The sequence below is a fragment of the Zootoca vivipara genome, chromosome 5 (genome assembly GCF_963506605.1).
Source record: "Zootoca vivipara chromosome 5, rZooViv1.1, whole genome shotgun sequence".
In the NCBI taxonomy this organism is placed as follows: domain Eukaryota; kingdom Metazoa; phylum Chordata; class Lepidosauria; order Squamata; family Lacertidae; genus Zootoca; species Zootoca vivipara.
Window position 1 is genome coordinate 28921119 of NC_083280.1, and position 13337 is coordinate 28934455.

General features: G+C 41.2%; 1 protein-coding gene across 1 annotated transcript; it reads right to left on the reverse strand.

The window, feature by feature from the left end:
* Nucleotides 1-2492: 2492 nt before the first annotated feature.
* On the reverse strand, nucleotides 2493-10220 carry MRPL44 (mitochondrial ribosomal protein L44). Its single transcript, XM_035132961.2, has 4 exons — nucleotides 10017-10220; nucleotides 6264-6732; nucleotides 4016-4194; nucleotides 2493-2800 (listed from the first exon to the last, which is right to left on the reverse strand). The coding sequence occupies exons 1-4, from the start codon at nucleotides 10178-10180 to the stop codon at nucleotides 2629-2631; spliced, it is 984 nt and encodes a 327-aa protein (XP_034988852.1). The 5' UTR covers nucleotides 10181-10220; the 3' UTR covers nucleotides 2493-2628.
* Between the last annotated feature and the right edge of the window lie 3117 nt (nucleotides 10221-13337).

Here is a 13337-nt window from a genome sequence, read left to right on the forward strand (position 1 = left end):
ACGTTCACTGTTGATTGGACAGTGGCCTGAGTGCTTCACTGGTCCATCAGGGCGTTGTCTACTACTCTGACAGCGAGCACAGCATACTGTGGCTAGGGTTGCAATTTTCAAAAAGTACAATTTCTGACACCCCACAAAGTTGTTGAGCTCTCTTTAGGAAGATCCCAAAATTGTTGAGCTTTTTTGGGCTGTTTCCCACTGCTTTTTACATAGCATTGCCATACTTCTGGGTTTCCCCTGACATTTTACCTACCGGTATTAGGCAAAATTCCTGATATTTTGTGCACCCTTAAGAAATTGCAAGGAATTCTGGCAAGAGGAATCTAAGGGGAAAGGATTTTCCTCGGGAGCACATGAGAGCTTTTGGACTTTACCCATGTGGGTTGGGTGCTGCTTTCACCATGAACAAGTCAGTTAAGTGTGGGGCAAGGCAGAAAAGGCTGATGTGAGAGGAGCAATGAGTGCAGCTGCTATGCTAGCCGGTAGAGCTGGCTTATCAGCAGAGGCGTACCTAGGATCTCTTGTGCCCTTGGCAAGGAGATGTATCGGTCCATTGCATCCTTGCCAGAGGAGCCGAGCCAGAATAGAGAGGTGCAATTTTTGCGCTCCTGTGGGTCCACACCCTTTACTGGGGCCACCCCCTGGGTACACACCTGCTTTTCAGGCAACAGAAAGGGAAGGATTGGTCTCATTGGTTCCCAGAGTTGGGACCTGGGGGCAGAAAGAGCTCACTGACCTGTGCAAGCCCCACAAGCTCTTCTGTCCCATTCATTCACTGTTTTTGCTAGGCACCCGAAATGTGAATGTGAACGTTACCCTATTCCAGGGCTCAAACTCCTGTCTTCTGCTATGTCTGTGGCTTCCTTCGTCTGGCCCCTTCCTTTTTACTACTGACCCCTCCTGGGTGTGTCTTTAACCCTCATCCAGGAGGGCTGCTTATGGTCTTTGCAGGCATTCTGCTCAGATAAGTTGCCTCCCTCCCTTAAGAATGTTGTGCTGCAAAACTGTGGCTGTGAACAGATAAGGGCATTTGAACCCCTTCCTGAAGGAGCTGGCAGAATGAGGTGGTGCAGGGGTTCCGCCCCTGTGGTCATGAGTTCAATTGGATCGCTGGACTTCCAGTGGAGCAGTCCAGTTGGTGGCTTTGGCAGCGTTTTCAAGGAGATTGGGGGTGGGTTTATTCAATTTTTCGTTTCTGCATTTTCTGATCTCCTTGGGCTATGTACATATCATGCTGCAGCATATATTTACCCCCCCCCCCCCCGCCACACACACACCAGCGCATAACTGGTGTGTAGAATTGCTCTCTGAAAGCTCTCTATAGCTAATAGCAGCTTTTAGAATTAACATTTACTTTCACTTTAAGAAGCTAATTCAAGGTTTAAATGCCACAAATGCATTCCATTTTCAGAATAAAAAACCAGGAACTAAAAGCATGCTTGGGCATGGGTTAATGTTTTTTGAAAGCTATGATCAGCTGTCATTTTCATTTCTAAATCCCTATGTACATAGCAAAGTGGCAAATATATTTTTGCCTGCTCCACTGGAATGCTTGGTCTTGCACAATTCTTGTTCATTCCAATGAGAGATGCATACACAGTAATAGTCCAGTAGAAATTTGCAGAAGCACACAACAGGCAAATAGCAAAAGGGAACGTTGTTTGAAACTGAGTGAAGCCTTTTAAAGAATGTGTTGCAAATCAGCATTGCCCACTGGAATGCAGAACTTGGACCTGGGCATAAAACTATACTGAGTCAAGAATTCACTGAGTAATCAAAGAAGATGACCCAATCTCAGTTTTACTTCCCCTTCAAGAGAGATACATTATCTTCTCTTCCAAGTATGGGAATTCAAATAAACAAGAGTACAAAGGAATGAAGAACTGGCCTCTCTCCACAATGAAAGGAATGCTGAAGACAGTAGCTCATGTGAATCATTGCTACATATTGATTACTTTTTTTCAAACAGATTTAATCAACCGAGAGGAATTTTAAGTAGAAGGGAAAGAAAAATGGGATCCAAAGGTTAACATGTTTGTTGTAGCTTTTTACTCAGTTCCATTAATGCTAAGCATGCCTGATGAAATTAGCAGATATTTTTCATAATGGGTTTGGAAGTAATGGAAATAGACTCTAGAGATTGGGATAATGGACTATATTGATTCTTTGGGATACATGAATAAATTAAAAGCCGATTTTCTTCTTTTTCGTTCCTTGTAATATGAGAAAATATATACAGCTGGGTAACTTTTGAAAGTTGTTGTGACGCATAGATGTTCAGAAGACAGAATCAGTACTAGCTGTTATATAACTCATATTTATGAGTTAATTTTATGCTATAGGGAAATCTGAAATGCAGTGTTGGCCTAAATTATACTAGCATTTTGTATTGTAGACTTCCCCTCTGTACTCCACATTTGCTCTGAGCCTATGCAACACAAGGTCTAACAGAGCTTTCAACACGCCATAATGCATAAACTAGTAGAAAAATATGTACTGCAAACATGTTTATTAGCAGTAAGAGAAACTGGTATTTTCAAAAATCTTAGATTCTTAATAGTTTACTCATTAAATCTTGTTCCTTTAAAATGTAGCATTCTTGCACACATAAGAAGTGACCTTTTCTGCCTAACTGCTGCTAATAGCATTTTCTGCTTTCTGCTCCCATTTTGGAGAAGAATAATCCCATGGCTTTCTGTTCTCAGTAAACCCATAAAGTTTTCGCAGGGCTACACGTGCAGCCTCTTCTTCAGCTGCTAATATTGTTTCAGCAGTACCTTCTGCCAGAAGCTTCTTATCACTGAAAAAGAGGAAATGCATTTATGAGAAGTCTTAATTAATTAATACTGTGCATATAGAGAAAGGTAAATGACCCCTGGATGGTTAAGTCCAGTCAGAGGTGACTATGGGGTTGCGGCCCTCATCTCACTTTCAGGCCGAGGGAGCCAGCGTTTGTCCACAGACAGCTTTCTGGGCCATATGTCCAGCATGACTAAACCAGAACACCGTGATTGAAGCCAGAGTGCACAGAAACTCCATTTACTGTGTATATATGACAATATAGAAGGAAACAACAATACTGCCTTCATTTTTCCTAAGTTGTATGTCCAAGTCCCTATGGCCATGTGCTAAATATTCACAGGCAATTTTAATTCACTGAACCTCAACTTACATGCAGAGTAACAAGATCTAACAAATTCAGAATGAAGTCCAGTTAAGTACTTGGCAGGAAATAAATGACAGTCATGTTTATACAACCAAGAATTGAATTTGTAAGATTACTCCACGCATTCAGAGAAGACAAGGAGATAGGAATGAACTATAAAACAGTAGTGATAACAAAGCAAATAGTAGGACTAAGATAAAGTCAAGACAAAAGCTTGGTTATGTAATTAAATTCTCTCCTCCCTTTTAAAGATTAAAAATACATCAGACTAAATCTGAGGCATTCACAGCAACCTAACATTTTGACATTACAATTTCTGTACTGACATTTCAAAGAAGTGAACAGTGAATCAGGCTAAAGAATGCCAGACAAGTCTCCTCCTGTCAGAACAGTCTGACACACATTTCTTGTACATCTGCCAAGCTGAAAGACTTATTGGTACACTGATACCTAACATTTTAGGAGAGTGGAAACTAACAGAATCATGTAGCTTCTTTATAAGATGCATCTCTCATCTTAGCAAAAAATATGTGACTAGATAAAGAGCCAGTTCTGGTTATCTACCAACTAAATGGGGTAGAAGTGCCCGCTAGGAATGACAATGCCACATCACAGGCTCTAGCAGATCTACTTGTGAGGGCATCACATTTGACTCACCAATATGCCATGGTTGATTCCCACATTACATTGATTGCATGATCAGGGCTTAGGCTGTGATATACAGTATTTCAAGCACTGATTCAAATGCAACATCCACACATACAACCTGTGGGCCTAGAGGCAGGACAGGTATGATCTCACCATACACAGTCAGTAAGGTCATTCAAACCAGTCTCAGGTCTTACTAACCAGTACAATCCAACGAAGTACAAGGGCAGTACAGTGCTAGCTCCTGACTGTCGAGTTAGTCTTGGTTCTGGAGCAGACACATTCCTCTTGGCCAGTTCCTCCAGCAGCAAGCCCATTGGGTTCATAACATTCCACATCTCAAACAGATCTTTTCCTATCATTTGAGGAATAAAGAAGTCCTGAATATAAAAATGGAATATTTTCAGATGTCAATTCACTTGGATTCCTGGTATGTATTTTTAATTGATAATGATTGTTACAAAGAGCTATGGTTATAAATGTCTCTTGTTAATTCTAATTGTTCAAAGACAGAAGAACTTGATAGCCAACAGGCTCGGAGTAACACAGAGCACAGATTATAATATTTTAAAATAAAATAAAATAAATAAAATAAATAAAAACATACAATCCTTTAAAGTCAAACAGAACTGTTAAGGATTATGTGGCTATGGGTTGTATCCAATGTTAATCATATTCTGAGTAGATCCACTAAAATTAATGAACGCATGACTAGCTTGCTCTGAGTAGAACCTAGTTGGATACATCTCTATATTTCTTGCAAAGGCTAACTGCTGATACATCATGCTGTTTTTGATGAACTAAGTACAGTCATATCTCGGTTTAAGTACACCTCGGTTTGAGTACTTTCAGTTTAAGTACTCCGTGGACCCGTCTGGAACGGATTAATCCACTTTCCATTACTTTCAATGGGAATGTTTGCTTCAGGTTAAGTACGCTTCAGTTTAAGTAGTCCGTAGACCGTCTGGAACGGATTAATCCACTTTCCATTACTTTCAATGGGAAAGTTCGCTTCAGGTTAAGTATGCCTCAGGTTAAGTACAGACTTCCGGAACCAATTGTGTACTTAAACCGAGGTACCACTGTAACCCTCTTTCAAGACACTTCACAATCAAGGACATTTTTTTATTTGCATATTAATAGGAAAAAGTTTATTGTAGATAATAATGCAGCTGAGATGAACACATTGCATCCCTCTTTGGAGGACAGAGAAAGTGAGTCATTACAGTTTGGTGCCTGTTCCCACCAACAGGCCTGCATGCAGATACAGACATCAAGCACACAAGACAGCCTGCTAGTTATATCACATGTTCTCTGAAATCACCCGCTAAAAGGACAGAGGTAGTTAAGCTAGTGGTCCTTCTGACCCCTGAAGGCACTGCAAAGACCCAACCACATATTTGTGAAGTGCCTTGCCCCGAACTCAGGCCAGAGCCCTATTTATTGCAGTAGTCAAACATGTACATGCTGTAAGCAGACTAATAAACAATGCCATAACAGTATTGTCGTTCTACTAATATAGCTGGATATGCATGCTTTGTAATTACCGGTGGCACTGGGAGCTCTCCAGTTTTCAGATGCCTGTATTAAAATGTACATATGCAGGCCTTTGTCTCTTCCAAACCTTAATGCTTCATTTAACATTTTAAAAATAATACATTTTAAAATCCCTGTTAGTATTTTGTATAATCCATTTCTCAAAAGTAAGTTAAGAGTGATATCAATGCATGAAAGCACCATGCTAAAAGAAGACTGGGTCATAGAGGTCAAAACACTGTGCCTGAAGTATTATTAATATTGTTATTAATTAATTAGATTTGTATATACGTAGATCTCAGGGCAGTTCCCAACTACTACTTGGGTACTAAAGGAACCAGGTACAGTGTACTACAGGAACCAGGCAGAGGGCCTTCTCGATGGCGGCGCCCGCCCTGTGGAACGTCCTCCCATCAGATGTCAAAGAAAAAAACAGCTACCAGATTTTTAGAAGACATCTGAAGGCCGCCCTGTTTAAGGAGGCTTTTAATGTTTAATAGATTATTTTATTTCATTTTTCTGTTGTAAGCCGCCCAGAGTGGCTGGGGAAACCCAGCCAGATGGGTGGGGTATAAATAAATTATTATTATTATTATTATTATTATTATTATTATTATTATTATTATTATATAATATAGGTTCTATTTTCTAGGTGCAACATTGATTTTCTTGGGCACAATTTACAAACACTCCTGCCACAAGCTGCTTGAAGCATTGTTTCTACTTCAATCACACACATGGAGTTAAAGCTAATTGGATGGTTGTAGGAGATTACACACTATATGCTTGAGCAAGAGAATGCAATTTATCATTCCTTTAAGTGTTATGACAGAGAGTACTGTAGTCCTGGATGGGTGCCAAAGAACTATTAATTATGCTATACATAACAATGTTATAGTACACAATAACTTACCCTCACAAAGATCTCTGTTCTCTGAGAGCCACTGCTTTGAAGCAACGCTCCTATTACAGCAAAGAAAGTCTGCTGAAGCACATTAGGTGGCACAGGAAATTCTGCGCAAAGTGTGAAGTCTTGCAGAGACAGGTTTCTGGCCAAATAAGACACTAATTCCTCACTGGTAAGAAAGTTAACAAGTGCCTCAATGCCAGCATCTGGAATTTTTGGATAAGCTTCTTCCAAGCACCGTGTGAGGTAAGATCGTGAAAAAGAGACACCCTTCAGAGAAAGTTCATCATTATCCTTGAGATTAAGGGCAATTGCTTCTTTGTCTAGTCCCAGCTCTTGGCGTCTCGACTCTTCTTGTTTAATATAACAACGGTTAACAAATGCAGTTTTGAGGAATTCCAATGAAAACTTCTCATGTAACCGGTGGCTAAAAGCCTGTAATTCTGCATGGTAATCCCAGTTAGGTTTCTCAGAGCTAAATAATGACAAAAAGCGAGAAAACAATAATGATAGGCATTTGAATGGGATGGAGAACCTGTGGCCCTGCTATGTTGTCAGATTATAACCCTCATTATCCTTGACTACTGGCCATGCCAGCTGGGGCTGATGGAGTCCAACCACAGATTGTCCACCCCAACTCTATCTGATCATTCTGAACTAGATTTTACAAAACAAATATTACATTCCCAATTGTTCCATGTTTTGTTTAGGAAAACCTTGAGTGCAAGAATACAAAGCTTAATAATGCATTATGCACAATAGGACAAGAGTTACTTGCTGTTAGCTTAAGTATTTTGGAAAGAGAGAATCTGATGAACTTCGAATGGTATTACCCATAGTCCCTTAATTTCAGTGGCTCTACTCTTATTATGACTTAGTTGAATATCACCCACTATCTTTAATTACATAAGCTTTAATTTACTGTACATTAATTAATGCAAGCGTAAACTATCTAATGTTGAACAAAGTGGTGAAAAGGCAGGCATAAAATTCATGTAGAAATCAAATACTTCGGTCTGGTTTGCACATCCTGCTAAGCCAAAGTGAAACTATTGTTTATCAAGCCATCATTTGTAAACAAGCACAAGTCACCCCACATACAATCAAACATATATTGGCTTGTTTCACGAGGTAGGCTTGTTTAACTCCTGCCTACTCTGCACTCCCTGTCAGACATCCTGAAAGCCTTTGCAGTGTCATACTACTGGAGTTGCCTCACTGTGACACCATGCCTCTTCCCACAGATCCAGAATGAAAAAAACCTTCTCAAAGTCAAGCAATATGGTGTTTCTTAACATTTTCCTTCTATCACCCTGCTCTACTTTGCATCCTTACTTTGAAACCTCAGCATGAGTCCTCAGTAGGTATTTAACTACTGGCTCAAATGTAAGTGAATGATGAATTGCTTTATCAGAAACAATTGACTTTTAGTCCACAATGGGAGAAATCCATGTATTTTTCACTATGGTCAATAGTTACTTACAAACTAAAATTAGGAACACGTGTGGCAAGTAATTCCAGCTTAGCCAGTTGGTAAGTATGCCATTTGAAGGACGGACTACAAATTTTCAATTAAGTCACTTTTTTAATAGATTGTACTCAATTCCAATTTACCTATCCCCTCCTTATAGCATTTTGTACTGTGATGATTTATTGCTTTTTAATTCTATATTGTGATGAGCTATGGTTTTGATTGACTGAAAAACCTGTCATCTCAACTCAAGTTGATATTCCATTAATCTGATTATACGGTAAGTGTTCACTGGTCCCCAAAAACTGATGTCATGGGGCGGGAGCCACCTTGAAGCCTTTGTGGATGCAGAGGCAATATATACAGTACACACTATTACATGAGCATAGCCAGCGGTTGGGGGGGCAGCTGCACCCCCTTCAACTAAATAAATAAACAGACTTAACTGACCAAGTGTGTTGCAGATAACTCAGTTCCCTCCCCCAACATAAAGCCACCCCCCCTGTAAAATAAATGCGTTACACCCATGCACTCTTATAAGTATGGGGAGCCTCTCATTTCAGACACTATGACAGCCCTCCTTCCCTACCGTTTTTTTACCAACCAGTATCAGGCTGGCGCTTCCCCTGGTGCCTGCTGAAGACATTCTTATTTAGGCAAGCCTATCCACACGTTTGGAAAAAATGCATGAGTTTTAATTTCCGTTATCATGGTTTTTAACTTCCTGAATGTTTCAAATTACGGCTGTGGAGGTTTTAGTGATATAACCTTATTCTGAAAGTCCTTCCCCTTCTGTTGGTGGGCATTTCCCTGGGTACCCGTAGGGATTTTCTCAGATTGGAATCTATCCAATCACATTTTCTTAGAGCCATCCTTAGGATTCCCCCCCCCCTTCTGTAGCAGGTGCGATCATGAGATTAGAGGTTGGTTGGCAAGCATTCCGGTATGTGGCCTTGAAGGCAAAACTCTGGCTATGGCTTAAGCTATGTTCTAACCTGGTGGGCATGGCCCCCTTGGTATTGAGGGACGATTTCCAATCATCGTGGGAAAAGGAGATCATAAATGAAGTGCAGGCCTGTGGAGTGTTACATCTTTTCCTGGAGTCTATGACATTTAATCAAGCCAGATCTGTGATCTCTCAAAGACTGAGTGACATTGCTAGACAAGAGGACATTGCCCTTGTGAAACCTGGGATGTTCTTGGGGGATCAGATATTTCAGATTACACCAGCCACTTATCCTGCGGAAATCCACTATGTGGAATACCGTTGACTCCTCACAGCTGCTAGGTTAAATGTCCTGGAATTGGCAGTATTGTTGGGAAGGTACAGGGGAGCCCCATATGTCCAGAGATCTTGTCATTGTGCCCTGGGAGTGGTTGAGTCAACTGAACAGATTCTTTTGATCTGCCCATTCTATGCAGATCTTAGACAAAAACTTATAGCTCCACTCCTATGCTAATTTAGCCGTTTAGCCAGAGAAAGCCAGGTTTTGTTTTTGCTGAACAAGTTTACTGGAACAACAGCCTCCTTGGTGGCCAAATTTCTTTTTCTGGCCCTTAAGTGCCATAAGGTTAAAATTGACAGCATTGACATGGGTCTAAATGTATAGCCTATTTCTTATTGTCGGTTTAAGTTTAAAGTTCCTTTAGATGTTTAATGTTTTAATTTTTGTATGGATACATGTTTATTTCTGACTGACAGTCGAATAAAGTCTGATTGATTGATTGATAACCTTATTTTTTTTGTAAGCAGCCTTGAGGAATCTCTCTCTCTCTCCCCCACACCCACCCCGTCCTACAACCAAGCACTAAATTATTTCTTAAAATGAAATTAATTAAATAAAATAAATAAACATAAATACTGCCCAACTGACCGCGACAACCCGTCTCTCTCGCTGCCCACCTCCTCAAAAGAAGTCACTTTGCAAGCCCGGCAAAGAGATAAGACGGGGCTGTTTGAAACAGCCTGTTTGGGGGGGGGGGGCGCGCGACAAAAACCCTGCCATTCCCACGTTCCTTTCTTCCTTTCCAGAGTTTCTGACACGCATATCGCCAAAGAAACCCTTTCGGCTCCTGATTTCCCCTCAACCCCAGAAGCAAGCGAAGGCAGCAGCCCTACTCGGCGAGGGACGCTCGTTAGCCGACGGTCACAGCACTGCCCTAGGGAAGGAGACGGGCGGGGAAAGCGAGTAGCCCGCGCCAGGCCCTCCCTCGTCCCCGCTCTTCCTAAACCTCCGTCCTCCCAACAGACAGACAGGCAGCCATCCTCCTTCCCGCCCCCCTCTCACCGGCGCCTCGGGGTCTCGAGCAGCCGCTGCTGCTCCACATACGCGCGGACCCAACGCTGGTTATTTCGGCGCGGCTGAGGGCGGAGCGCGACGCGTCCGGGCGCGGCGGAGAGTAAGCGGTGGGAGCCCTCAAGGAACAGAGGCCGCAGCAGCGCAGACGCCATTTTGCATCGAAGGGAGTCAGGCAGGGAGGGAAAGGAGGAGAGGGGGGACCAGGTGCACCGGCCGCCCCGCCGTCCGGAAACAAGCCCCGCTTCGTTTTCAGTTCCGGCCAAGTTCGGGACTGGGCTTATAATCGTTGCTCAGCCATAAATTTATTGTCTGGTCTTCAGACTGTCCTTATCTGTCAGCCCGGCCTGCAGTGAGGACTGACAAAAAACACCGATGATGAATGTAAGCCTTTCTGAGTTGTTTTAAGTAAAATTGATCTAGAAGGAAGGAGGAAAGTGTTGAATAGTTTGTGGGAGTGTGGTTATTGGTTTGCTTTATTTATTTATTTATTTATTTATTTTATGTTCTCATTTTGTGTATTTAGGTTGTGAACCACGCTGTGATCTTCAGATGAAAGGCAGTATACAAATTTTATAAATAATAACTCTTTAGCAATGCAATCATATACATGTCTTCTCAGAAGGAAACCAGGTATGGGATTATAGGATTGCTGTCTCAAGATATCTCTCAGATGAAAACTTATACTATAAAACTCATGGAGGTAAGCTCTGATGTAGCTGCTTCTTGAGACCAGCCACCCACGGGAGCGCCTCGTCAACTCTTTCCCTTTCCATTTTCCTGCCAAAAAAACCCCTGCGGGTATTTGCAGATTTCAATTTTTAAAATACCAGGGCAATTTGCAGTTGCAAGCATTCTGGGCGGAAGCAGACCCAGGTTCCAGACTTGAATCGGCCTTAGTTCTCCTGATACATTACCTTTGGACAGAGAGAGAACAGCCCTGCTGCTTCTGCTCAATCTCTCATTAGTTCTTGATATCACTGAACCTGGTATCGTCCTGGACTGGCTATGGGGGAAGATAGGTATTGTAGAAAACTGTTCTGTGGTGGTTCCGGTCTTATCTTCAAGGACCATTCCAGAGGATAGCATTGCATATCTTATCGGTAATGCAATTTAACCTCTGTAGGAAGTGATTAGATCTGGAACACAGTGTACATTGATGATATCTCAACTATTTCTTTGTTAACATCTGAATTGGGAATGGCTGTGCAGGCCCTGAATCCCTGTCTCTGTGCTATTGCTCTCCAAAATGAGTTTTAATCAACTCTTCTGGCCTTGTCATCACTATTACCTTGAGATTCTATTACCTACATCACTATTAACTGCCTGAGATTCTAGGCAAAGGCCTATCTTAAAAGGTGCTTCGTTTTAATCCCCAAACTCATGCTTTTGTTACTTTATACGGGCTTCTAACAAATGAGTCAGCAACTTCTGAGAGTTTCCGAGTTCTTTATGAAAAAGTTTGATCAAAATACATTTATGTTTGGGAATATAATGTGCATCCAATTTGGCCAGGACAAATAGTCATGGTCTTGGTTCTCCTCAGCCAAATCAAGTAATTTACAAATATTGTAGTTCTGCTACAGTGCTCCCACAACTATCCCGAACAAAGCTTATTAACTATTTTTATTTTTGCCATAAAGAATGGCTTGGTTCAAACATCATGGTAAGCTAACTATGGCTTACTGGGACATGAATGTATAGACTTGTGGGGAGGAGCTTGCAGCTGCATTTATCCTCCTCAATCTTTCTTCCTTCTACCCCACACTGAGCTCAGTCAAATGTGTGGTCCAGCCCCAGGATTATTAACCTCTTTCATCACTAACCATTAGCTGTAGCCGAGAATAAAGCATGACATGCAAACCAGGGATGCATATGTTAACTGATCTGTCTTGCACACCACAGAGTAGCTGTGTCATTACCGAGTTTAGTCACTAGGTAGCAATGGACTTAACTCTATGAATGGAGTCAGGCAATTCCTGTCTTGTTACGGTATTACTGGCGAAATATTGTAAGGTCTTGTCTAGCTTCCATGATACAGAATGAAACAAAAAATAATGTGTGCTTCTTTCTCTGCTTCTCCCATACACAACTCTCACTAGTGGTGAAATAGATGAAAGTTCACATTATGAGCGGTATCTCACTTCACCCACTACTTGAAAAATGGGGTAGGGTGAACAAAGCAACAGCATGACTAAGTTGCAAGATTTTACTCCCACCTTTCCCTTCATTCTTAACTTTAAGAAAGCCTATTACTAGAGCCTATAAGCATATGTAGAAAATCTACTACTGTATTTGTTCCTTTGCCAAGCTATTTGCTCTGCAAACACATTCATCCACTATACTTGCTCACTGCTGGTAACACACCAATTTGGATTTTGTACTGTATAGGGATAACTCCAAACACAGTTCTGCCTGATGTCTTTTGGTGCCTTCCACTTTCAATTTGGAAACTAAGTAGGGGTGAAATCCAGTGATGCACAAGATTTCCATTTATGCAACAAGACTTCATTTCCTTCCTCCTGCAGCCTGTCACACACACATTTGTCTACTCCCCAACTCTTCAGATCTGATTTTGAAGGACATGGGGGATATGGGAAGACAGCAAGCACAGTCCCATTGTGCAAAGTGGCTATCCATTTTGCAGACATATGTCCATTTGTGCCTATCACACCGATATTTAAGCAAATTAGCACACACCGTTCTTAAAGATTTCAGCACTCAGCTCACCTACGGTAGCTTTTACTCATGAAAGTATTTAGGAGCAGGGCTTAATTCCACCCCATTCATGTCCATTTGTTTTTATTTGCCCAAAGAAGGCAGATATTTTAAAATCCAACACAAAGTGTGTATTAATGTAAGAAAATAAGAGTTGTGCAAATGGTTGGACTGAGTAGAAATCTACGAGCAAGCAAAAAAATACAATCAATAATGGGAGTGGTGATTTTAGATGCAGTATATTGACCTAGACTGAGAGATATAAAAGCTTTTTTGTATGCTCCACACATCCAAAGGGCTTAAGGAACAGTTAATTGGAAAAATAAGAAATTAAATACTGCTTTGGGCTGACTTTTATTCAATACATTACATTGGTACTTTGTTCCATAATCTTAAGATCACTCATGGACAGATTTGCTTAAAAACCATCTTTTTTAGAAAAAACATTGCAAAATTAAAGCTCAAATACATCTTACACACACCTCTGGATAATCTGCTGACTTATCTTAGCAAATAATGTATTTTAGTCAATATGTACATGTGCTTGAATGAGAGATACTCAGGATGCTTTTTAATCTGCTGCACTACTACCTG

What these genes read in the sequence shown, in the direction of transcription:
- MRPL44 (XM_035132961.2), bottom strand. Translation starts at nt 10,180, where the DNA reads ATGGCGTCTGCGCTGCTGCGGCCTCTGTTCCTTGAGGGCTCCCACCGC. An exon ending in CTCGAGACCCCGAGGCGCCG is followed by an intron (nt 6,733 to 10,016) that starts GTGAGAGGGGGG and finishes GTCATTATTTAG; the next exon opens with CTCTGAGAAACCTAACTGGG. An exon ending in GAACAGAGATCTTTGTGAGG is followed by an intron (nt 4,195 to 6,263) that starts GTAAGTTATTGT and finishes TTTTATATTCAG; the next exon opens with GACTTCTTTATTCCTCAAAT.